This window comes from Mustelus asterias, chromosome 5, assembly GCF_964213995.1.
Source record: "Mustelus asterias chromosome 5, sMusAst1.hap1.1, whole genome shotgun sequence".
NCBI classification, from domain to species: Eukaryota; Metazoa; Chordata; class Chondrichthyes; order Carcharhiniformes; family Triakidae; genus Mustelus; species Mustelus asterias.
The window spans coordinates 31,658,140-31,684,135 of NC_135805.1; the positions used below are offsets into that span (position 1 = coordinate 31,658,140).

General features: G+C 46.4%; 1 protein-coding gene across 1 annotated transcript in view; it reads right to left on the bottom strand.

Annotated features, from left to right (window-relative positions):
• Positions 1-25,996, bottom strand: part of ccdc162 (coiled-coil domain containing 162) — a 224,150-nt gene that overhangs the window by 193,265 nt on the left and 4,889 nt on the right. The window contains exons 3-10 of the mRNA XM_078213536.1: positions 19,638-19,748; positions 17,464-17,577; positions 14,651-14,845; positions 10,772-10,937; positions 8,277-8,333; positions 7,193-7,350; positions 4,231-4,383; positions 482-655 (exon numbers count right to left, since the gene is read on the bottom strand). Coding sequence (XP_078069662.1) covers positions 482-655; positions 4,231-4,383; positions 7,193-7,350; positions 8,277-8,333; positions 10,772-10,937; positions 14,651-14,845; positions 17,464-17,577; positions 19,638-19,748 — 1,128 coding nt within the window. The remainder of the gene's footprint in view (positions 1-481; positions 656-4,230; positions 4,384-7,192; positions 7,351-8,276; positions 8,334-10,771; positions 10,938-14,650; positions 14,846-17,463; positions 17,578-19,637; positions 19,749-25,996) is intronic.

A 25,996-nucleotide genomic window follows, 5' to 3' on the forward strand; every position in this document is an offset into this window, starting at 1 on the left:
TCTGCATGAGTTTCCTCCGGGTGCTCTGGTTTCCTCCACGGTCCAAACATGTGCGGGTTAGGTGCATTGATCATGCTAAATTCTCCCTCGGTGTACAGAGGCGCCGGAGTGTGGCGACTCGGGGATTTTCACAGTAACTTCATTGCAGTGTTAATGTAAGCCTACTTACGACAGTAATAAATAAATTTTAGATTCTATCTCAAAAAGCTGCCGCGTCATCTCCAGCCTGAGGACTGTTTTATATTAAAGATGCTGCACTGGCACAAGATTAGGCTGCAATCCATCAGATAGAGGCGCTCACCTGGAAAATCCATCAGATAGAGGCGCTCACCTGGAAAATCCATCAGATAGAGGCGCTCACCTGGAAAATCCATCAGATAGAGGCGCTCACCTGGAAAATCCATCAGATAGAGGCGCTCACCTGGAAAATCCATCAGATAGAGGTGCTCACCTGGAAAATCCATCAGATAGAGGCGCTCACCTGGAAAAACTGCCACTGCAATCTCAAAATCTCATCCATGTTCTGCTGCTGTCGCAGCTTCGTCGAGATCTTTTGCTGCCAAGGATCCTGTTTGGGTTTGATCTGATCGACAAAACACAACCGTGTGATCCAGATAAGAAGCCGCACAAAACTCAAACAGTGCTTCTGGTTAATCTGATCCACAGGAAGCAGGAGCCACAAACAAACACAGAGACAGACAACTCTCTCACTCACTTGTACTGACCATTCTGGATGGAAAAGGGAAGTCAGTCTGTCTGTGAGGTGAGGGGGCTGATGTGGAGGAGCAGAGGGTAGGGGAGAGGAGACAAAGCACTCGCTTCATCCAGTTTTTGAAGCGGCACGGTAGCACAGTGGTTAGCACTGCTGCTTCACAGCTCCAGGGTCCCGGGTTCGATTCCCGGCTCGGGTCACTGTCTGCGTGGAGTTTGCACATTCTCCTCGTGTCTGCGTGGGTTTCCTCCGGGTGCTCCGGTTTCCTCCCACAGTCCAAAGATGTGCGGGTTGGGTTGATTGGCCAGGTTAAAAATTGCCCCTTAGAGTCCTGGGATGCGTAGGTTAGAGGGATTAGCGGGTAGATATGTGGGGTGGGATTGTGGTCGGTGCAGACTCGATGGGCCGAATGGCCTCCTTCTGCACTGTAGGGTTTCTATGATTCTATGATTCTATGAGTGTGCCATTTAGAATCGGGGTGAAGGAGGTTAAAGGGGTCGGGCAGATTCTCCCCTTCCTGAGGTGGAGAAATGTACATACATAGAATCATAGAATCCCTACAGTGCAGAAGGAGGCCATTCGGCCCATCAGGTCTGCACCGTCCACAATCCCACCGAGGCCCGATCCCCGTAACCTCTCATATTCATTCTGCTAATCCCCCTGACTCCAGGGTCAATTTAGCACGGCCAATCAACCCAACCCACACATCTTTGGACTGTGGGAGGAAACTGGAGCACCCGGAGGAAACCCACACGGACACAAAGAGATTGTGCAAACTCCACACAGATACTAACCTGAGGCCGGAATTGAACCCTGATACTGCGAGGCAGCAGTGCTAACCACTGTGCCGCCTGTGGGACACTAACAGGGAATAGGTGGCCAACTCTGCTGGAGGCCATTGAGGACCCCCCCCCCCACCCTGCCTTCCGGGGATTGGGGTTAAGGAGGGTGCCCCCTGGGCAGGGCCAGCCTGGCACCCTAGCACTGCCCAAGGGGAAAATTGGCACTGCCCAATGGGATCAGGCCATGTCAAGAGGGCAGGGCCAGATGGGGTGGGGCCAATTGGGGGCAGGGCCTCTGGGAGGCAATCATTGGGGTTGGGGGGGTACCGTTGCCACCCTGCATTGGAATCGGTGGCTAAGGGAGGGAGGGGGTGATCGGGGATGGTCATCCAGGTGAGGGGGCGGGGGGGGCGGGGTTTGGGACTGCCGGGGGGTGGGGGGGGGGTGAGGACAGTGGTCCAGGAGGCCAGCGATCAGGAGGTGGGGAGTCAGAGGGGCAGCGATAGGGAGTCGCAATGATGGCCAGCAATCGAGAGGCTGGCAGTGAGGTGCTACTGCACATGTGCCGGTCTCCGCTCTGACAGATCGGCACATGCGCAATGGCCCACTCAGCCCTATGCTGCCGGCCTCTCCAGCGGGAATAGGCCCCACTCCCTGATTTTCAAAGGGAATCCCACTAGGGCACTCTGCAGTGCTCAGAATGTGGGAGATTCAATCTGAAAATCACGTTAAAAAAAACAGCGTGAGTTACTCCCATTTTCACGTGAATTGGGTACTTTTTTTGGAAGAATCCTGGCCTATACCTTAAACTGCCAATTTAATTCGAAGATAAAATGGAGTTTGGGGTCAGGAGGATAGCTAATCAGAATTTCTGCCTAGTTACAAGGCCTGTGTGATTCATGTAGTCACGATGGAGGGTGTTGAGAGGGAAAGGTTCCACAGTAAGCCATTGTAGAACTGGGTTTCAGGTTTTCATAAAAATATCACTGAACACCACAGATGGGGTCAACCTGCAAAAATCTGAGAGAGAGAGAGCAAAGAGATTGAGACAGCAAGAATTTATTGTTCACCGTGCAGGATGGGGGCCAGAGCTTGCGTTTGGATTGAAGAGATCAGGTTTGTGAGGGTTTAAATGGGGCTGGAAGATTCGCCTAGCTTTGGATAATGGGAGGGATCTCCAGTTCATCGCTCACGATGAAAATCAATTTGGGAATTAGAAGTTATCTGACTGGAAAAGGAGCTAAAAATAGCTTGGGACTGGTTCCTGGAAAATGAAGTGTCCATTTGTTAGAGAGAGTAAAGTATGCCCAGGGCAGGGGGATTTTAAGTTGCTATTAAAGCAAATTAAGGAATCTTTCCTGTAGTTTATTGTTATGACCGGGGAGGCCCCATAATTTGTTAACTTCCCAAACAGGACCCCAATTTTGTTATGCCTCCGGGAGAAGAGGAATTATCTGGCTCCCGTTCTTTATTCATTCCCCTCCCCGGTTACCAGTTGGTCACAACAATGTTAATTTAAAAAGAATCTCTTTCCCCGTGGATACGATTTTCCCAGTCCAAATGTATTTACTTTTTAGAATGAGTCCATTTAACCAGGCTTTCTTGAGTCAAAGAAGACCCTAAGGGGGTAATAAATAGAGCAGCGAATGCCAAAGGTCTCTGCGAAAATAAATTCCCCCTCACCTCCATCTTAAATGGGAAATCCATTCTTTTTAAACAGATCCCCCCTGCCCCGCCCCCTCATTCCAGGTTCCTCATTTTCTCACCACTGACTCTCTGTCAATCCACCTCCAAATCTTATGGCCTGAATTTTCCAGACCCCCCACCCCGGTGCAGGTTTTCCCACAGCAGAGGCGGCTCACCATTGGCCGCCAGCGGGATCTTACAGTCCCACCAAAGTCAATGACAATTTGCATGGCTCACCCGTCCCACCACCAGGGAACCCGCGGCAGGAATCAACATCAGCGGGACCGGAAGGGAGATCCTGCCGGTGGGATAGGCCAGAAAATCCCACCCAAGTTGTTTCAATGAGACCATCTCTCATTCTTCTAACCTTCTACATTTGGGCCAACTTGCTTAACTTTTTCCTATAAGACAACCCTTTCATCACAGAATCACAGAATTGTTACAGCACAGAAGGAGGCCATTTGGCCCATTGTGTCTGCAATGACTCTCCAAAGGAGCATCATGACTTAGTGCCATTCCCCTGCCTTTTCCCCATACCCCAGCACATTGTTTCTATTCAAATAATCACCTGACACCCTCTTGAATGCCTCGGTTGAAGCTGCCTCCACCACACTTCCAGGCAGCGCATTCCAGACCTGAACCACTCGCTGTGTGAAAAGTTTTTTCTCACATCACATTTGCTTCTTTTGCAGAGCATCTTAAATCTATGCCCTTTCTTTCTTCATCCTTTTATAAGGGGGAACAGTTTCTCCTTATCTACTCTGTCCATCCTCATCATGACTTTGAACATCTCCATCAAATCTCCTCTTGCTGCCTTGCCTCCAAGGAGAACAGTTCCAACATCTCCAATCAATCTTCATAACTGAAGTTTCTCATCCCTAGAACCATTCTTGTAAACCTCCTCTGCACTCTCCCCAATACACTCACATCCTTCCCATGGTGTGGCTCCCAGAACTGTACACAATATTCCAGTTGAGGTCTAACTAGTATCTTGTATATGTTCAATTCTGGAATCAGCGCACTGAACCCAACAGAAACTGTTTCTTGTACCTTTAAGAATGGAATCCAATTTGCTTCTTTCTTCAGTGCCATATTTGGGCCTTTAATTCCCCAGTGTTTGGTTCCAGATTCAAAGGCATCGTAAACCGGAAAGGTCTTCATAGTTTCTTCCTTGCTAAAGATGCTTCTGAATTTCCGAATGACCTGAAATATTAATGTTGTATCAAACATTTTACAACAACTGTTTGGTTTTGGACAGAGCTTAATGATATAACAAAAAGAATATAATAGAGGCAGCATTAAGCACGTGAAAGCCACAAGACGATGTGTCATAGAATTATAGGACATATCTTTGGTGATTGTTCCTGCTACAAACTCTTCTCAACTTTGCCCCTTTCCCTGGCTTCTGTCTGAGACTGAACCGGACTGTCCACAACCTTGGTGTCCTATTTAATGCAGGGCAGAGATTCTGCCCTCATATCACCACTGATATAGCCTTCTTCTACCTTTATAATATTGCCCATCTCCACCCTGTTGATGCTGAAACCCACATCTAATGCCTTTTCTCTCTTTAGACTCAACTATTCCAATGGTCTTCCAGCTGGCATCCCACGTTCTACCCTCCATAAACCAGAGGGCATCCAAACCTCTGCTGCCTAACTTGGATCAGGTTCCATTCACCAATCATCTTGCTTGTTGATCTACATAGGTTCCTGGTCATGGAATGCCATCCTTGTTTTCTGTGGACCTTTCCCTCCCTATCTTTGTAACCTCCGCCAGCCCACCAACCCGCTAGGATATCTGCGCTCCACCGACTCAGGCCTCGTGCGCACTCCTGATTTTATTTTTGGCAGCCGTTCTTCAGTGGCCTAGGCCCCAAGCTCTGGAATTCCTTCGCTGAACCTTCTGGCCTCTGTACCCAGATTCCCTCCTTCAAACCACTCCTTAAAACCTACTGCATTAACCAGGTTCTTGTACTAAAATTGTTTTGTGTGGCTCAGGGTCAGATTCTGCCTGTTTTTCATTCCTGTGTAGCAGGAGTGATTAGCCAGTGATCACACTTTGAAGGAATTCTGTACTTAACCCACAATTAAATGATTCTGTTCTACCTTCTCAGACCCACCCATTTCCGTGTCTTTACATTAATGCAGACTCTCATTAACTCTCCAAATATGCATCTCCCTCGCTGGATAAAATTATTAATTACAGCTACTGCCTGTCTGCTCATCCTGCTAACCTGCCCACGTCCTCTCTTTCTGACCATAGAATCCCTACAGTGAAGGGAAGGCCGTTTGGCCCATTGAGTCTGCACTAGCTCTCTTGACAGAGTACCTTACCCAGGCCCACGCCCCTGCCCTTTCCCCATAACCCCACACATTTCCCATGACTAATCCCCCTAACCTACATATCTTAGTGAGAGGCAACATGGTTTTGTGAAGGGGAGGTCGTGCCTCACGAACTTGATCGAGTTTTTCGAGGAAGTGACGAAGATGATTGATGAGGGTAGGGCAGTGGATGTTGTCTACATGGACTTCAGTAAGGCCTTTGACAAGGTCCCTCATGGCAGACTGGTGCAGAAGGTGAAGTCGCATGAGATCAGAGGTGAGCTGGCAAGGTGGATAAAAAACTGGCTCAGTCAAAGAAGACAGAGGGTAGCAGTGGAAGGGTGCGTTTCTGAATGGAGGGCTGTGACAAGTGGCGTTCCTCAGGGATCAGTGCTGGGACCTTTGCTGTTTGTCATATATAAATGATTTGGAGGAAAATGTAACTGGATTGATTCGTAAGTTTGCGGACGACACAAAGGTTGGTGGATTTGCAGATAGCGATGAGGTCCATCAGAGGATACAACAGGATATAGATCAGTTGGAGACTTGGGCGGAGAGATGGCAAATGGAGTTTAATCTGGACAAATGTGAGGTAATGCATTTTGGAAGGTCTAATACAGATAGGAAATATACAGTAAATGGCAGAACCTTTAAGAGTATTGATAGGCAAAGGGATCTGGGTGTACAGGTACAGAGGTCACTGAAAGTGGCAATGCAGGTGGAGAAGGTAGTCAAGAAGGCATACGGCATGCTTGCCTTCATCGGCCGGGGTATTGAGTTTAAAAATTGGCAAGTTATGTTGCGGCTTTATAGAACCTTAGTCAGGCCACACTTGGAATATAGTGTTCAATTCTGGTCACCACACTACCAGAAGAATGTGGAGGCTTTGGAGAGGGTACAGAAAAGATTTACCAGGATGTTGCCTGGTATGGAGGGCATTAGCTATGAGGAGAGGTTGGAGAAACTTGGTTTGTTCTCACTAGAGCGACAGAGGTTGAGGGGAGACCTGATAGAAGTCTACAAGATTATGAGAGGCATGGACAGAGTGGATAGTCAGAAGCTTTTTCTCAGGGTGGAAGAGTCAATTACTAGGGGGCAAAAGTTTAAGGTGTGAGGGGCAAGGTTTAAAAGAGATGTACAAGGCAGATTTTTTACACAAAGAGTGGTGGGTGCCTGGAACTCGTTGCCGGGGGAGGTAGTGGAAGCGGATACGGTAGTGACTTTTAAGGGGTGTCTTGACAAGTACATGAATAGGATTGGAATCGAGGGATACGGTCCCTGGAAAGGTAGGGGGTTTTAGTTAAGTCAGGGCAGCATGGTCGGTGCAGGCTTGGAGGGCCAAAGGGCTGTTCCTGTGCTGTAATTTTCTTTGTTCTTTATTCTTAGGACACTAAGGGGGAATTTAGCATGGCCAATCCAGCTAACCTGCACATCTTTGAAGTGTGGGAGGAAACCGGAGCACCCGGACACAGGGAGAATGTGCAAACTCCACACAGACAGTTACCCAAGGTCGGAATTGAACCTGGGTCCCTGGCGCTTTGAGGCAGCAGTGCTAACCAGTGGGCCGCCGTGCCGCTGTAGTCCACCTCATTCTTTCCCAAACTCCCAGAATGGAAAGAGGCAGAATGACTAACATAATAAAAGAGAGGAGAGTTTTTACGAACTTGAGTATACAAGGATGCAGTTACCAGTGTGAATAGCTCCATCTCATTAGCAGTGTTTCCGATATCATCCACATCATATTCAATACCAAAGTGAGAAAGGAGGAACTGAAGCAGAGGTTTAAACTCCTCAATGTTCAGTTTGTGTACAGGTAGACAAAGGTTAACTTCAAAATCAAACACATCTGCAACAAAACAGAAGTCATTGCACCAGCTGATAATATTTCAGTTTTTCATGTCATGTGGCACAAGTGTTCAAAGATTTAACCCTTTAAGATCTGTCACAGTACAGCATGAGCACTGATAGAATCAGCAGAAACATACTGGGGAAGCGATGGCCTAGTGGTATTATCGCTAGACTATTAATCCAGAAATTCAGCTAATGTTCTGGGGACTTGGGTTCGAATCCCGTCACGACAGATGGTGGAATTTGAATTCAATAAAAAATATCTGGAATTAAGAATCTACTGATGACTGTTGCCGATTGTCAGAAAAACCCATCTGGTTCACTGATGTCCTTTAGGGAAGGAAATCTGCTGTCCTTACCCAGTCTGGCCTACATGTGATTCCAGAGCCACAGCAATGTGGTTGACTCTCAACTGCCCTCGGGCAACGAGGGATGGGCAATAAATGCTGGCCAGCCAGCGACACCCATGTCCCACGAATGAATTAAAAAAATACAGCACAGAACTTGGCCAATTGGCCCTGTATTAGTTCTTTGAAAAAGCAGTTGTGCTTAGTCCTTAACCCCCCACTGTTTGTCTGCAACTATTGATGGAATCAGCTTCCGCCAACTTTTCAGGCACAGTATTCCCGATCCTGACGCTCGGGAATTGTTGAGTGAGATGGAGCCCAGCTTAGCTAGCATCGAACTGTTGATGGACACTGGTTCCGGAGTACCTTTCCTCAATCTCTGCTCGACTAAGATCCCTGGATACTTGCCAGCAATTGGGTCAGAGGCCTGTCACCCAAGGACAACAATGGTGAGCCTTGTGAAAGCAGTGGAGGAAATAGCTGTAAATATCTCACAGCAGAAGATCTTTCATTAGGACATTCCACTGCAACAGGGCAGATTCACAACACATGTTCACAAACTCTGCTTCATCTTTACCTTCAAAGCCCAGGACACTGGAGTATTTGTTGAAGATCGAGATGGTGTGGGTTCCAGCTGATGACAGGAGAGCAGAGGTTTTACCTGATAGGAATCCTGTAAATGATCAGGGAACAGCGCGCTGCACATTACAACTACCAAAGAATGGTACACCACACATTACAACAACCAAGTGACAATAAACCATGTATTAACATTATAAAATAACAGTAAATTCTTCATTTGCAACCAACAGATTAAAGTACAGTTTAAGTTTTCAGTTTATTTATTAGTGTCACAAGCTGTCATCCTCAGACACTCCGGTGAAAACAATCCAAGTTTGTTCAACCTCTCTTGGTGGCACGGTGGCACGGTGGTTAGCACTGCTGCTTCACAGCACTAGGGACCCGGGTTCGATTCCCGGTTTCGGTCACTGTCTGTGTGGAGTTTGCACATTCTCCCCGTGTCTGCGTGGGTTTCCTCCGGGTGCTCTCACAGTCTGAAAGAAGTGCTGGTTAGGTGGATTGACCCGAACAGGCACCGGACTGTGGCGACTAGGGGAATTTCACAGTAACTTCACTGCAGTGTTAATGTAAGCCTTACTTGTGACTAATAAATAAACTTTACTTTACTTTACTTCATAGTCCATATCCTCCAAACCAGGCAACATCCTGGTAAATATCCAAAGTCGCACTTCCTTTCCCTGTTCTTATTTTTAAAACAAAGCACTTCACATCTATCTACGCTGAACTGTATCACCGATCACCTATCTGCCTTGCCGCTAGTGTATCTTTGTTCCCTTGCCTTAATGAAAAACCCTTGCCACAATTTGCTGTGGCACTCCATCCCATCCCATCCCCTCAACCAACAACTCCCCAGCCTCAAGTTTGGTGCAATTAGCACATTTCAATATTAATCCCTTAATCCCTAAATCTAGGATCGTGATGTAATAAGAGTGACCTCAATACAGACCCTCATAGATTGCTACTCACCACATCTTTCATAGAATCATAGAATTCTTACAGTGCAGAAGGAGGCCATTTGGTCCATCGGGCCTGCGCTGCCTCTACGAGAGAGCATCCTACCCAGGCCCTATCCCCATAACCCAACGTAGTTTTCCTGCAAATCCACCAAACCGACACGTTTAGCATGACTAATCAACCTAACCAGCACGTCTTTCAGACTGTGGGAGGAAACCGGAGGACCTGGAGGAAACAATTTACGATTTACATAGATGATTTGGAGTTGGGGACCAAGTGTAGTGTGTCAAAATTCGCAGATGACACTAAGATGGGTGGCAGAGCAAAGTGTGCAGAGGACGCTGAAAGCCTGCAAAGGGATATAGATAATCGAAGTGAGTGGGTGAGAGTCTGGCAGATGGAGTACAATGTTGGTAAATGTGAGGTCATCCATTTTGGTAGGAATAACAGCAAAATGGATTATTATTTAAATGGTAAAAAATTGCAGCATGCTGCTGTGCAGAGGGACCTGGGTATCCTTGTGCAGGAATCTCAAGGAGTTGGTTTACAGGTGCAGCAGGTAATTAAGAAGGCAAATGGAATTTTGTCCCTCATTGCCAGAGGGATGGAGTTTAAAAACAGCGAGGTTATGTTGCAGCTGGATAAGATGCTGGTGAGGCCACACCTGGAGTACTGTGTACAATTTTGGTCTCCTTACTTGAGAAAGGATATACTGGCACTGGAGGGGGTGCAGAGGAGATTCACTAGGTTGATTCCGGAGTTGAGAGAGTTGGGTTATGAGGAGAGACTGAGTAGACTGGGGCTATACTCATTGGAATTCCGAAGAATGAGTTGAGATCTTATGGAAACATATAAAATTATGAAGGGAATGGATAAGATAGAAGCAGGGAAGTTGTTTCCACTGGCGGGTGAAACTAGAACTAGGGGGCATAGCCTCAAAATAAGGGGAAGCAGATTTAGGACTGAGTTGAGGAGGAACTTCTTCACCCAAAGGGTTGTGAATCTGTGGAATTCCCTACCCAGTGAAGCAGTTGAGGCTGCCTCATTGAATGTTTTTAAGGCAAGAATAGATAAATCTTTGAACAGTAAAGGAATGAAGGGTTATGGTGAGTGGACGGGTAAGTGGAACAGAGTCCACAAAAAGATCAGCCATGATCTTATTGAATGGCGGAGCAGGCTCGAGGGGCCAGATGGCCTACTCCTGCTCCTAGTTCTTATGTTCATATTAAACCCACGCAGAGACGGGGAGAGTGTGCAAATTCCACACAGTCACACAGGCTGGAATTGAACCCGGGTCACTGGTGCTGTGAACAGCAGTGTTAACCACTGTGCCACCGTGCTGCCCACTTTCTAGTGGGAGGTAAGGAGTGCTGATGTCCCAACTGAATTGAAACTACAACCAATTTTTCTCTTAAAGTTGCGACTTCTAGGTGTAATTTCACAGTGAGTTTCATTGAATAATGGCTGCTTGAACATGACTGTTGCAACCCTTTTACATTGTTTGTGAAGCCTTCTTCGTGACATTTGATTCCTTACCGGCAGATCCAGAAACACTGGAGAAAGCTGTGCTGGGACGTGTAGGAGCGTACAAAGAGGACAGCAACGTGACGGTGCTGCCTTTATCTTCATCATCCGTGAAGGTATCAGAAAGCCTCTCGGGCATCACCTCAATATTATGAGACATGGGCAGATTCTGTAACACCTGCAACATAACAAGAATCACAGAAATTGAGCCATCTTAGCATTTACGTCCCATCATTCCTGAAAAAAATTCCTTAGAGGTGGAATCACGTTCACATTTTCACACTCCCCTCGTTCACTCACGCTCCAAAATCCACAGACTGGATTCTCCTGCAGGTTTCTGGACCCAGACATTGGAAGCAAATGTGGGTTCTGGGACAGCACATGCCAGGAGCAAGGCTGGTGAAGCGCCATGGTCCTGGAGGTAGCCTGTTAATCAGACAGCACTAGAGCCACGGCAACGCCACTGCGAGATGTGGGCATCACTGAGGCAAATGAAAACTGTTGTAACGGACCCGGAAGCCTCTCTGCACTGGGGCACAGCCTAGTACAAGGCCATTAAATTACAAACTGCAATATTGAGTTGGACCGGCCATGGTGTCTACACTGCTTACAAAGAAATGCAGAACAGGGAGATGCTTTGTCATTCAATGGACCCTGAAAGGCTATGTTGCCATGGAAATGGGTGGAGTTGAACAAAGTTCTCTGGTTTTGATTTATCTGAGATTTCTGCAGCAAGGGGATAGGGTGTGCTGAAAGGGGGCTGCTGTTTGCAAGTTCCAGGCAGTTAGGACTCAGAAAGGTCCTGGGGAGCTGAGTAAGATGGCAGAATGTCAGATATAATTGGAGCTCAGAGAAACCCAGGGAGCCACGTATGGGTTGTTGCAGCTGGAGACTCGAGTGCAGAGAAACCCAAGTTCAGTGTCAGCTCAGTCAGAGATTAGCAAAAGAAGTGTGCTGGTATTCAGAGCTGGGAGAGTAGCTTTGTGAATTCCATGGAACGCAGTCTCAGAGGAAGAGATTTAATCTTTAGAACGTGAGCTTCATGGAGGTTGTCTGAACCAGAGTGGCTTCTGAGGGAATTCAGAGGCTAGGTCTTCAAAGGGAAAGGATTGAAATTCCCACTGAGGGACATGGGGTGGCGGGGGGCGGGGGGGGGGGGGGGGGGGGGGCGATTCTCCCATCCAGCTGTGCTGTTTCTGTAGTGCAGCGGGCCTGGGGACTCGAGCGGAGGCCGTTTGGCGGGAATCGAGTGCCAGATATCCGGCGCCGTCGGCTCCACGCCAGAAATCAGCGCAGAGCTGAATAAATTATGGAAATTCTAATTTCCATATAATTTAAATCCCATTAGCAGGCCCAGGACTGACCCCGCTGGAGTGAAGAGGGCATTCAAGGCCCCCACAGAGGGTCGGGCACCGGGGGGTACCTCCTGGGCATTGCCACTTTGGCAGTGCCAGCCTGGCGGCACCTTGGCACTGCCCACAAAGAGTGGAGGTGGGAGGTCCCACAGCCACTCTGAACTTGGGCTGTGACAGAGGGAGGGCCTGGGGAGAGAGGGGCTTTGGGAGGGGACATCGAGGTGGGCTGGGGGCGGTGGTGGGGGATCGAAACTGGCCCAGGCATGTTCGGGGGGGGCAGCGATCAGGCCATGGGGGGTGGGAGGGCCAACAATGGGGGGGTGGGGAGGGTGGGAGGGCCAGCAATGTGGGGTTGCTGTGCTGGCCAGCGATCGAGGTGGCCAGCGATCGGGAGGCCGGCAGTGCGGGTCTACTGCGCATGCGCCGATCTCGGCGCTGACAGATTGGCGCATGCGCAGTGGCTCACTCAGAGCCAAGCCAGCCTCTCCAGCAAGATTAGGTCCTGCCCACTGATTATTGGACTGATTCACACTGGGACACTCTGCAGTGCACTGAGTGTGGGAAATGCATTTTGCAACTCCCGCTGAAAAAACCATCGCGATTTACCCAGTTTTTACATGAATTCGACACTTAGAATTTTTTTGGGAGAATCGCCCCCTGATTTTAATGAAATATTGTGACTCATAGTGATCACTGACATCTGGGTGGGTGGCTGAGAAATCCATGGGATCTGTCTTGGCTGCACCTGCCATTCCATGTGAGTGTGGTGTAGTCGAGTACAGTTTGCCGGTTAATTTAGATGTACCTCATGTAAGTTCTGAAGGTTAGAGTATTGTAGATTGTTTTACAGTTTTGACTTTGTACAGTAAAGTTTGTTTTTTTTGTTTAAAACCATGGAATCTTGTAGCTTTATCATCCTAGTGGGTAACTGTGATTTCAAACACTCTAAACAAAACGTTATTGGTCCCTAATCGGATCATAACACTGGTTGCGTCTGTGTAAGCTCTCAAAAAGAGAAATTTCCTAGTACCACATTGCTGCCTTTTCCCTGTAACCCTGCAAATGCCCCTTCTTCAAATAATGATCCAATTCTCTATTGAAAACTATGATTGGATGCAAAACTTAAGTTGAGGCTGAACCAGTGTTTTATGCGGGTTTAACATAGCTTCCTTGCTGTTGTACTCTATTTATAAAGTCCAGGGTCTCCTAAGCATTTTTAAGCATTCTCTCAAACTGCCCTGCCATCGTATTCCCCTCGGCCCCCCTGCACCTGCATCTTTAGAATTGCACCCTTTATTATATTTCTTCCCCCCCCCCCAGTCTTCCAGTAAAACTACCCTCTATTCCCTTCTCCCCCAAATGTTTGTCTAACTTTGCCAGTCAGGCATCTATTTTGTATATACTATATAATGTTCAAGACATTACATTCATCTCAAGGAAGTCCTGGGCAGATTCTGGAACAGTATTCAGATGCTTGTTACAGGACTTTGGACGGAACCTTATGAGAATTTGGCACAGTGACAGTTCTGGAAAGAAACCTGGTGTGGAACTCTCCAGCTCCACTGGCCAGTTTCCTCTCCAGATCTTGTCCCTTTAACTGCCCACAAAAAGTGGGTTCCAGGTTGGCACTGCCAACCTGTGCCGGGGCAGTGCCAGGGTACTGCTTGGCCATGACCCTCTCCCCCAGGGGGCTATAGTGACAATTGCGCCCCTGGGGGCGAGGAGATCTACATGACACATTCATGTCTGGGTGAACCTGTTGTAAACCTTATTGATGTTTATTTATTTTATTTATTAGTCACAAGTAAGGCTTACATTAACACTGCAATGAAGTTACTGTGAAATTCCCCTAGTCACCACAGTCCGGCACCTGTTTGGGTCAATGCACCTAACCAGCACGTCTTTCAGACTGTGGGAGGAAACCGGAGCACCCGGAGGAAACCCACACAGACACAGGGAGAACGTGCAGACTCCACACACAGACAGTGACCCAAGCCGGGAATCGAACCCGGATCCCTGGCGCTGTGAGGCAGCAGTGCCAACCTCTGTGTCACCGTGCCACCCATGATGCCACATCAGCGAGGTATGAAAATCTTGTGAGGGGTAGAATCTGGCAAGGGTGGTCTTTAATTAGATTCAAATTTATTTTAATGTATTCAAATCAGGTCCTTGCCCAGGCGGCAAACATCAGAGACTGTGATCTCACCGGCGAGATTCCCAATTTTTGAGTTTTGCCGGATCTTGATCTCCCCACCGGCGATTTTGTGGATGGAGAATGCGGGCTCAAGATTCTACCCTTTGTCTTTACACCAAATAAATATAAAAGTATAGAAACCTATATTCTTACATTTTTATTGTTAACTGAGATTATTTTAGTATAAAACCCCTAAATATGAATAGTTCCAATGAATCACCAGACTGCCACATAAAAATAAACGGAACGGCTACACGTTTTCAAAGTACATCTAAGCAGAGTACATGTGAACAGGATTACAGACAAGAAGAACCGTTATCAGATCCTCAATTCTTTTCTTACCCTCAAGTACTCGTGGATGGTGGTCAGGGAGTGTAGGTGGCACACCAACCACTGAAGGTAGATAACCACATCTTCCTGGGTCACATATTTACTGGCACTCCCTGTTTCTGTTAAAAGACATTCTCTGGCTGCTGAAAGCCTCTGAGCTCTCTGAAGAGCATCATCGTACTCCTTCATAATACGAGCAATCTGTTTCTGCGATGTGGGGAAAAGGAGAGGTTAAATGAGCCTTCGCGATGACTGCAGCAACTGGGGTGAAGGAAGCTCATTTCACACCACCAGGAACACAAGCTCTAAGGTCAACTCAAAGTCCATGTGATTTTAGCACAAGCTTCTGACTTGGACTACCACCAGGAAAATGAGAACTGTTGTATCTCAACATTTGTACCAATCTAAAGACTGCACAGAATACCAATGGTGAAGTTCTGTCCACTGTTACCCCTGCCTGTAAATCTCTTTCCTTGATGCCAATGTTATCCAGAACTCTGTCTTTTGGAAGGCATTTACGCCTGCCGTTAACCATTAATACATCACTGATAAACTTATCAGAACTGCAGAGCACCACATAATAATAGTGGGAATCTCAAGGTTCAATCCAGATTTGTGAAGGAGTTGGATTTCCTGAGGAACTTGACAGAAGGCGTGGTGGTCTTCCGATCTAAACCCAGGCCATATCACATTCAAATGTATTTGGTGCTTTGGTCAAGCTCAGACGCTTAAAGATTTGTCTAGTTCCGGTTGGCAAGAAAGAAAGGAAACTTAGAAGAAAAGGTACTGTATTTAACAGCAACAGACTAATCCCTATTGACAGGGGTGGGAGTTTATGAGGAAAGACAAGAGAAAGTTGGGTTTCTCATTCAGGAAAGAAGGTATCTTAGAGATGTGTACGATAGTCAATGACATGGAAAAGATTAATCCAGAATAAAACTTTAAACAGTAGGAGTAAAACATAATGACACCAGTTTAAACTAGTGAAAGGTAACTTTAAGACTGCTGACAATAGATTCTTCTTCAAACAAAGAGAGATGAACACTTGGAATTTGCTTTTTGGCAGGGTGGTGGGAGCAAAACCTCTGGATGTATTTAAGAAGTAACATTTTTATTCATTCACGGGATGTGGGCATCACTGGCTGGGCCAGCATTTATTGCCCATCCCTTGAACTGAATAGGCCATTTCAGAGGGCATTTAAGGGTCAAGCACATTACTGTGAATCTGGATTCACATGCAGTCTAAACCAGGTAAGGGTGGCAGATTTCCCTCCCCTCCAACAATGGTTTCATGTTCACCATTAGACTGTTAATTCCAGATTTTTACTGAATTCAATTTCACAATCTGCTGTGGTGGTCATCAAACCCTGGTCCCCAGAGCATTACCCTGAGTCTCTGGATTACTAGCTATGAGGGCAGCAGAGAGATGTTCTAGTCGCTTAAATTAAGATGTTTTTTTCTCATCTGTCAAAGTTTCTCTCCTCCTGAGGGTAAAGCTGGCTGTTCAACAAAACACAGGTAGGCCCCCTATTCAAAAACAGCCAGGGGCCCTGCTGCTGTGTTTCTATATCTGACAGCGGTAAACAGAAATAACTATGGGGAGGCACAGTGGCACAGTGGAATTATCACTGGGCTAGTAATCCAGAGACCCTGAGAGTATCCAGAGAGAAGTTTAACAACACCAGGTTAAAGTCCAACAGGTTTATTTGGCAGCAAATGCCACTAGCTTTCGGAGCGCTGCCCCTTCGTCAGGTGGAGTGGAGAAGTGGAATGGAGATTTTACCAGCATTTCTCCACTCCACCTGACGAAGGGGCAGCGCTCCGAAAGCTCGTGGCATTTGCTACCAAATAAACCTGTTGGACTTTCACCTGGTGTTGTTAAACTTCTTAGTGTGTTTACCCCAGTCCAATGCTGGCATCTCCACATCGTGATTATCCAGAGATCCAGGTAATGCTCTGGGGGCGCACCTTTTGCACCTTTTAGAAAGAAAGAGCAATTTGTCACAAGCTAGAGACATCCTGAAGTGCTTCAAATCAACAAATTACTTTTAGAGTCATAGAGTCATAGAGGTTTACAGCATGGAGCCAGGCCCTTCAGCCCAACTTGTCCATGCCGCCTGTTTTTTTTAAACCACTAAGCTAGTCCCAATTGCCCACATTTGGCCCATATCCCTCTATACCCATCTTACCCATGTAACTGTCTAAGCGCTTTTTAAAAGACAAAATTGTACCCGTCTCTACTACTACCTCTGGCAGCTTGTTCCAGACACTCACCACCCTCTGTGTGAAAAAATTGCCCCTCTGGACCCTTTTGTATCTCTCCCCTCTCACCTTAAACCTATGCCCTCTAGTTTTAGATTCCCCTGCCTTTGGGAAAAGATGTTGACTATCTCGCTGATCTATGCCCCTCATTATTTTATAGACCTCTATAAGATCACCCCTAAGCCTCCTACGCTCCAGGGAAAAAAGTCCCAGTCTATCCAGCCTCTCCTTATAACTCAAACCATCAAGTCCCGGTAGCATCCCAGTAAATCTTTTCTGCATTCTTTCTAGTTTAATAATATCCTTTCTATAATAGGGTGACCAGAACTGTATACAGTTTCTGAAGCACTCTTACTGCAATGTCAGATTTTACCAGCAATGGAATAGATTTAAAACCATCCACAACAAATCATTCGCTTCCAAAATCATTATCTGATGTTCTCTCCCCAAGCAACTACTGTCCCTTGGAATTGCCAAATGAATTCGAGCAACAACGGCCTACTTTGCAGTGACTGCATTGCTCTGCCAGTGAAGAAGTTCAAAGGTCATCGTTTGTGGCCTACCTTATACAGCGGATAAATTTGTTCAATGATGCTTGAACGCTGACAAAATCTCTTCCATCTGAGCATGTGCAGATATTTGCACTGTACCAGCTGGTGGACCCGATCTGTGAAAAACTGACCAAAATGATCTTCAGTGAAAACAGCAGCAATTGATTTAAACACACAGGCCGGAATTCTCCGACCTCGCCCGCCATTGGAATTCTCCAGTCCCGCTGCGGTGAACAGAGAGCTGGCTGAGCGTCAAATTCTCCGTTCTCGCTGGCAGCGGTAGCAGGGCGTTCGAGACCAGAGAATTCCAGCTAGAGACATTTTGGACTCAGAGGGTGGTGAACCAGTGGACCTCTCTACCACAGAAGGCTGTGGAGGCCAAGAATCTATTTAAGAAGGAAATAGATTTCTAGACCCTGAAGGTGTCAAGGGATATGGGGAGAGGGCAGGAGTAAGGCATTGAGATAGAAGGTTGGCCATGATCATGTTTAATGGTGGAACAGGCTCAAAGGGTCGTATGGCCTACTCCTGCTTCTATTTTCTATTTGCAATGGGATAAAGTTGACTATATTCATGTTTTTCACCCAGTGTTAGCAGGGTTAACCTGATGCACGTTTGATGGAATTAAGAGGCAAGAACCAGCCATTTGTACTTTACTTGAGATGGATCAAGATTTCACTGTCAGAATAAGTCGGAAGCTCTGACCATATTGGAAAAGTCATATTTATCTCACTTATTCCATTCTGCCAACTTGCCACCTTTCCACAGGAAAAATGCAGCACTTTTTTGGGTGTTAGAGTTAGCGTTCCAGGTATGGTAGTTTGGGGTCACATTAATGGATGAGTAATCCAGGAGCCTGGGTTAATGATCCGGACGAGTTCAGATCCCATCACGACAACTTGGGAATTCAAATTCAATTAATTAAACTAAAGCTATTACTGGAGGAAACTACCAGATTCTTGTAAAAACCCATCCAGTCCACAAATGTCCTGCAGGGAAGGAAATCGGCTGTCCTTACCTGTTCCAGTGTGGATGATTCCAGATCTTCAGTAATACGGATCATTCTTAACCACCCTCTGAAATAGCCTAGCAGGTACTTAGCTCCATTCCAGGGGTCCTGGGGATTGGGTGGGCTCAGGCTGAGGGCAAGGGATTGACCTCACCGCTCTCTGCCGGGACGGGGGCATCATGGCTGGACTGCCCCTTCTAGCCTTGGCAGACCTGAAGGTCACACCTGGCATGATGATTTCAGGCAGCCCTATGATCAACATCTGTATTCCTGCCTGACAGCTGTGAAAATTCTGAAGTGGCCAGGGCACTTTAATCTCCATGTCCCCTGGTCACCCGGCAGGATTTTAAATCATTGCAGCACTCCATTCTGCAGCAGAGATTTTCCTATCTCCCTGTCAGAAGCTGCAGGTGTGAGCAGACCCCTTTGAAGTCCGCTGATAGAGAGGAGATGTCAATTTCACACTTCCACTTTTGCAAACCACAATGGCTTTGAATAAATCACAGGCTATCAATCAGGTTTAGACTCTTTCAACATTGCGGTCAGAATCAATGGGGTACTTGAGATAAAGTAAAGTTTATTTATTCATCACAAGTAGGCTAACATTCACACTGCAATGAAGTTACTGTGAAAATCCCCTAGTCACCACACTCCAGCGTCTGTTCGGGAACACTGAAGGAGAATTTAAAATGGCCAATCCATCTAACCTGAACATCTTTGGACTGTGGGAGGAAATCGGAGCACCCGGAGGAAACCCACGCAGACACGGGGAGAACGGGCAAACTCCACACAGACAGTGACCCAAGCTGGGAATCGAACCCGGGTCCCTGGCGCTGTGAGGCAGCAGTGCTAACCACTGTGCCACCGTGCCGCCTGTGCTGCATTCAACCATGAAGGGAAATGAAAATAAACACAGGTGGCTGGAGCAGAAATCCATTCAGCTGTCAATAGAATCTTTTTCAAGGCAGTGCAAGTTGAATTTGTTAGCGATCAAAGGGTTCAATTGGAATGGAGAGGTTTTCAATGATTTTTGCTTGTTGCGAAGCCTCAGCAACTTCAAATCAAAGCTGTGTGCAGACACTGGGGCTGAGTGCACAGCTGGGCAGACTGGAACCCCCACCACCAGGTGAAATTGACAGCACTTTACACCATTTATGTATTAAAAACAGCAGGTAACCTGGTGGAGGAGAAGAGGTAAACTGTCAGTCGTGTACTCCAGTGTTAAACAGCTCTCGAGTTCTCTCTGCATAACATCCGCCTGAATTAAAAGTGGTTTGGCTTCAGCCACCTACAGAATGAAACAAAAATAATCGCAGTTTAAAGCAATTGTCGATCAGAAAAGTATTTTCAAGATTGCTAAAGGATGTTGTGGCACATGTTGTACTCGTGAGGATAAAAGGAAGAGTAGTCGCAGTCAACAAGGCAGGTTTATTGAGAAGTTGTTCACTGTACAAAGGCTTGGGCTGGACTGACTAAAAACCCACCAAGCAGCCGATACCATCACAAACTAAACATGTGACCGGAGCCCTAAAGTGGCAGCACAACAACCCAACATCTACCCAAATATATAACCGATGTAGAGAGCATTTTCCAATTGGATCACACGTATTTACCTTTGTGGCTGAGCCAAATTCGATTTTCAAATTTGCTGACGACACCACCGTAGTGGGTCAGATCTCGAACAATGACGAGACAGAGTACAGGAATGAGATAGAGAATCTGGTGAACTGGTGCGGCAACAATAATCTCTCCCCCAATGTCAACAAAATGAAGGAGATTGTCATCGACTTCAGGAAGCATAAAGGAGAACATGCCCCTGTCTACATCAATGGGGACGAAGTAGAAAGAGTCGAGAGCTTCACGTTTTTAGGTGTCCAGATCACCAACAACCTGTCCTAGTCCCCCCATGCCGACACTATAGTTAAGAAAGTCCACCAACGCCTCTACTTTCTCAGAAAACTAAGGAAATTTGGCATGTCCGCTACGACTCTCACCAACCTTTACAGATGCACCATAGAAAGCATCCTTTCTGGTTGTATCACAGCTTGGTATGGCTCCTGCTCTGCCCAAGACCGCAAGGAACTACAAAAGGTCGTGAATGTAGCCCAATCCATCACGCAAACCAGCCTCCCATCCATTGACTCTGTCTACACTTCCCGCTGCCTCGGCAAAGCAGCCAGCATAATTAAGGACCCCACGCACCCCGGACATTCTCTCTTCCACCTTCTTCCGTCGGGAAAAAGATATGGAAGTCTGAGGTTACGTACCAACCGACTCAAGAACAGCTTCTTCCCTGCTGCTGTCAGACTTTTGAATGGACTTGCCTTGCATTAAGTTGATCTTTCTCTACACCCTAGCTATGACTGTAACACTACATTCTGCACGCTCTCATTTCCTTCTCTATGAACGGTATGTTTTGTCTGTATAGCGCGCAAGAAACAATACTTTTCACTGTATGCTAATACATGTGACAATAATAAATCAAATCAAATCAGAGGGTGTTGATTCCTATCAATTCATAGAATCACTACAGTGCAGAAGGAGGCCTTTTGGTCCATCAAGTCTGTACCAACCACAATCCCACCCAGGCCCTATTCCCATAACCCCATACATTTACCCTGCTAATCTCTCTGACACCAGAGTCAATTTAGCACAGCCAATCAACCTAACCCACACATCTTTGGACTGTGGAAGGAAACCAGAGCATCCAGAGGAAACCCACGCAGACACGGGGAGAACATGCAAACTCCACACAGACAGTGACCCGAGGCCAGAACTGAACCCGGCTCCTGGCACTGTGAGGCAGCAATGCTAACCACTGTGCCACCGGTGGTTCCAGTGCTCTAACAGATCATTTAACAATTTCACTATTTGTTTCATCAGAATCTGATAACAACACATGACCTTCACTGACTAATTAATTTAAATTCCAATATCCATCCTTCTGACAAGTTTTGCTCAGGTAAACTTATCGGCCTGTAATTACATAACCTGATTATTTCTCAAGTCCAGAAAAAGAGTGTTAAACAAAAATGTTACATATTTCACATCAATATGTTCAATTTATCTCTGGAGTTGTCTCCGTCGTACTTCACACATTAGCACTGAGATTCCCTCACCCCCATCATGATGGGCTCTCTGTCAGCGGGTGCAGCGAGCCATTGGATGTCAGTGGGATCTTCCAGTCCCACCAAAGGCTGTGGACTTTTGTGTAGCTCAGTCGCCCCGCCATCACCGCTAGGGGTCGACTTCGACGGGAACCGAAGATCCAGCTGGCGGGAGTGGCTGGAAAATCCCGGGACCCGGTTCAGGGGATACAGCAGGACAGGCAAAAGTCCACTGACTTCTGGAGGGACTGGACAATCCCGGCGATGGGTGGGGCTGGAAAATCCAAGGAGGCCGGTCCTGGGAAAGATGCTCTGTCGGCGAGTTGGTGCAGTCTCAATGGGCCGAATGGCCTCCTTCTGGGTGGCACAATGGCACTGTGGTTAGCACTGCTACCTCACAACGCCAGGGACCCGGGTTCGATTCCTGGCTTGCGTCACTGTCTGTGCAGAGTCTGCACGTTCTTCCCGTGTCTGTGTGGGTTTCATCCAGTTTCGTCCCACAGTCCAGAGATCTGTGTGTTAGGTGGGGATTGGCCATGCTAAATTTCCCCTTAGTGTCAGGGTAATTAGCAAGGTAAATATGTGGAGTTACGGGGATAGGGCCTGGGTGGGATTGTGGTTGGTACAGACCTTCTGCACTTTAGGGATTCTATGATTCTGCACTGTAGGGATTCAATGATTCTGCACTGTAGGAGTTCAATGATTCTGCACTGTAGGGATTCTATGATTCTGCACTGTAGGGATTCGATGATTCTGCACTGTAGGGATTCGATGATTCTGCACTGTAGAGGTTCTATGATTCTGCACTGTAGGGATTCGATGATTCTGCACTGTAGGGATTCTATGATTCTGCACTGTAGGGATTCTATGATTCTGCACTGTAGAGGTTCTATGATTCTGCACTGTAGGGATTCTATGATTCTGCACTGTAGAGGTTCTATGATTCTGCACTGTAGGGATTCGATGATTCTGCACTGTAGGGATTCTATGATTCTGCACTGTAGGGATTCTATGATTCTGCACTGTAGAGGTTCTATGATTCTGCACTGTAGGGATTCGATGATTCTGCACTGTAGGGATTCTATGATTCTGCACTGTAGGGATTCTATGATTCTGCACTGTAGAGGTTCTATGATTCTGCACTGTAGGGATTCGATGATTCTGCACTGTAGAGGTTCTATGATTCTGCACTGTAGGGATTCGATGATTCTGCACTGTAGGGATTCTATGATTCTGCACTGTAGGGATTCTATGATTCTGCACTGTAGGGATTCGATGATTCTGCACTGTAGGGATTCTATGATTCTGCACTGTAGGGATTCTATGATTCTGCACTGTAGGGATTCGATGATTCTGCACTGTAGGGATTCTATGATTCTGCACTGTAGGGATTCTATGATTCTGCACTGTAGGGATTCAATGATTCTGCACTGTAGGGATTCTATGATTCTGCACTGTAGGGATTCTATGATTCTGCACTGTAGGGATTCTATGATTCTGCACTGTAGGGATTCAATGATTCTGCACTGTATGGATTCTATGATTCTGCACTGTAGGGATTCTATGATTCTGCACTGTAGAGATTCTATGATTCTGCACTGTAGGGATTCGATGATTCTGCACTGTAGGGATTCTATGATTCTGCACTGTAGGGATTCGATGATTCTGCACTGTAGGGATTCAATGATTCTGCACTGTAGGGATTCTATGATTCTGCACTGTAGGGATTCTATGATTCTGCACTGTAGGGATTCGATGATTCTGCACTGTAGGGATTCTATGATTCTGCACTGTAGGGATTCTATGATTCTGCACTGTAGGGATTCAATGATTCTGCACTGTAGGGATTCTATGATTCTGCACTGTAGGGATTCTATGATTCTGCACTGTAGGGATTCTATGATTCTGCACTGTAGGGATTCAATGATTCTGCACTGTATGGATTCTATGATTCTGCACTGTAGGGATTCTATGATTCTGCACTGTATGGATTCTATGATTCTGCACTGTAGGGATTCTATGATTCTGCACTGTAGGGATTCGATGATTCTGCACTGTATGGATTCTATGATTCTGCACTGTAGGGATTCTATGATTCTGCACTGTATGGATTCTATGATTCTGCACTGTAGGGATTCTATGATTCTGCACTGTATGGATTCTATGATTCTGCACTGTAGGGATTCGATGATTCTGCACTGTAGGGATTCAATGATTCTGCACTATATGGATTCTATGATTCTGCACTGTAGGGATTCTATGATTCTGCACTGTAGGGATTCTATGATTCTGCACTGTATGGATTCTATGATTCTGCACTGTAGGGATTCGATGATTCTGCACTGTAGGGATTCAATGATTCTGCACTGTATGGATTCTATGATTCTGCACTGTAGGGATTCTATGATTCTGCACTGTATGGATTCTATGATTCTGCACTGTAGGGATTCTATGATTCGGCACTATAGGGATTCTATGATTCTGCACTGTATGGATTCTATGATTCTGCACTGTAGGGATTCTATGATTCTGCACTGTAGGGATTCGATGATTCTGCACTGTATGGATTCTATGATTCTGCACTGTAGGGATTCTATGATTCTGCACTGTAGGGATTCGATGATTCTGCACTGTATGGATTCTATGATTCTGCACTGTAGGGATTCTATGATTCTGCACTGTATGGATTCGATGATTCTGCACTGTAGGGATTCGATGATTCGGCACTATAGGGATTCTATGATTCTGCACTGTAGGGATTCTATGATTCTGCACTGTAGGGATTCGATGATTCTGCACTGTAGGGATTCGATGATTCTGCACTGTAGGGATTCTATGATTCTGCACTGTATGGATTCTATGATTCTGCACTGTAGGGATTCTATGATTCTGCACTGTAGGGATTCGATGATTCTGCACTGTATGGATTCTATGATTCTGCACTGTAGGGATTCTATGATTCTGCACTGTATGGATTCGATGATTCTGCACTGTATGGATTCGATGATTCTGCACTGTAGGGATTCTATGATTCTGCACTGTAGGGATTCGATGATTCTGCACTGTAGGGATTCGATGATTCGGCACTATAGGGATTCTATGATTCTGCACTGTAGGGATTCTATGATTCTGCACTGTAGGGATTCAATGATTCGGCACTGTAGGGATTCGATGATTCTGCACTGTAGGGATTCGATGATTCTGCACTGTAGGGATTCTATGATTCTGCACTGTATGGATTCTATGATTCTGCACTGTAGGGATTCTATGATTCTGCACTGTAGGGATTCGATGATTCTGCACTGTATGGATTCTATGATTCTGCACTGTAGGGATTCTATGATTCTGCACTGTAGGGATTCGATGATTCGGCACTATAGGGATTCAATGATTCTGCACTGTAGGGATTCTATGATTCTGCACTGTATGGATTCGATGATTCTGCACTGTATGGATTCGATGATTCTGCGCTGTAGGGATTCTATGATTCTGCACTGTAGGGATTCGATGATTCTGCACTGTAGGGATTCGATGATTCGGCACTATAGGGATTCTATGATTCTGCACTGTAGGGATTCTATGATTCTGCACTGTAGGGATTCGATGATTCGGCACTATAGGGATTCTATGATTCTGCACTGTAGGGATTCGATGATTCTGCACTGTAGGGATTCTATGATTCTGCACTGTAGGGATTCTATGATTCTGCACTGTAGGGATTCGATGATTCTGCACTGTAGGGATTCGATGATTCTGCACTGTAGGGATTCTATGATAGTGAGAATGAGAACTAAACAAACTTATTTTTGTTCCTATCTTTTTTTCTTTAAGTTCTCCATTTCTGAGCGGAAAGGTGGGGCAAGGGCTCCCTGGTAACTGGAGGAATTATTTTATCCAGTTAATTGTAGATAGGTTTTACTTTCTGAAGCATTAATAAAGTTCTCCGTTTTTCCGTGCCCTGTGGAAAGGTGCTTGCCTCTTGCTTCAACCCCCCCTCCCTCCCCCCAACAGCTCAGTGGAGGTTGAGGTCTTGCTGTGTGAGGAAGTATTGACACAAACCCACGCCCCACCACTCACTGGCACAGTCTGCTGAACCACCAACATGTTGTGCTGCCTGTCCAAGTTAATTATTCTCTTCATTTTTGTTTTGAAGCAGAAAACATTGTGTACAAAGACCTACTTGCATTTCAAAGGCCAATACCGAGGAAGTGATGAGCTGTACAGTGCTCACTCTCAACAGGTGTCAAAAAACCGATTCAAGTCGTCCCTTACAAGATTTATGTTTTGGTTGGTTTTTATAACGCAAAATAACATTTCAACAGTACATTTCTTATTTTTATTCATTCATGGAATCCCATTCATGGGCTTCGCTGGCAAGTCCAGCACTTCTTGCCCGTCCCCAATTGCCCCTCAGAAGGTGGTGATGAGC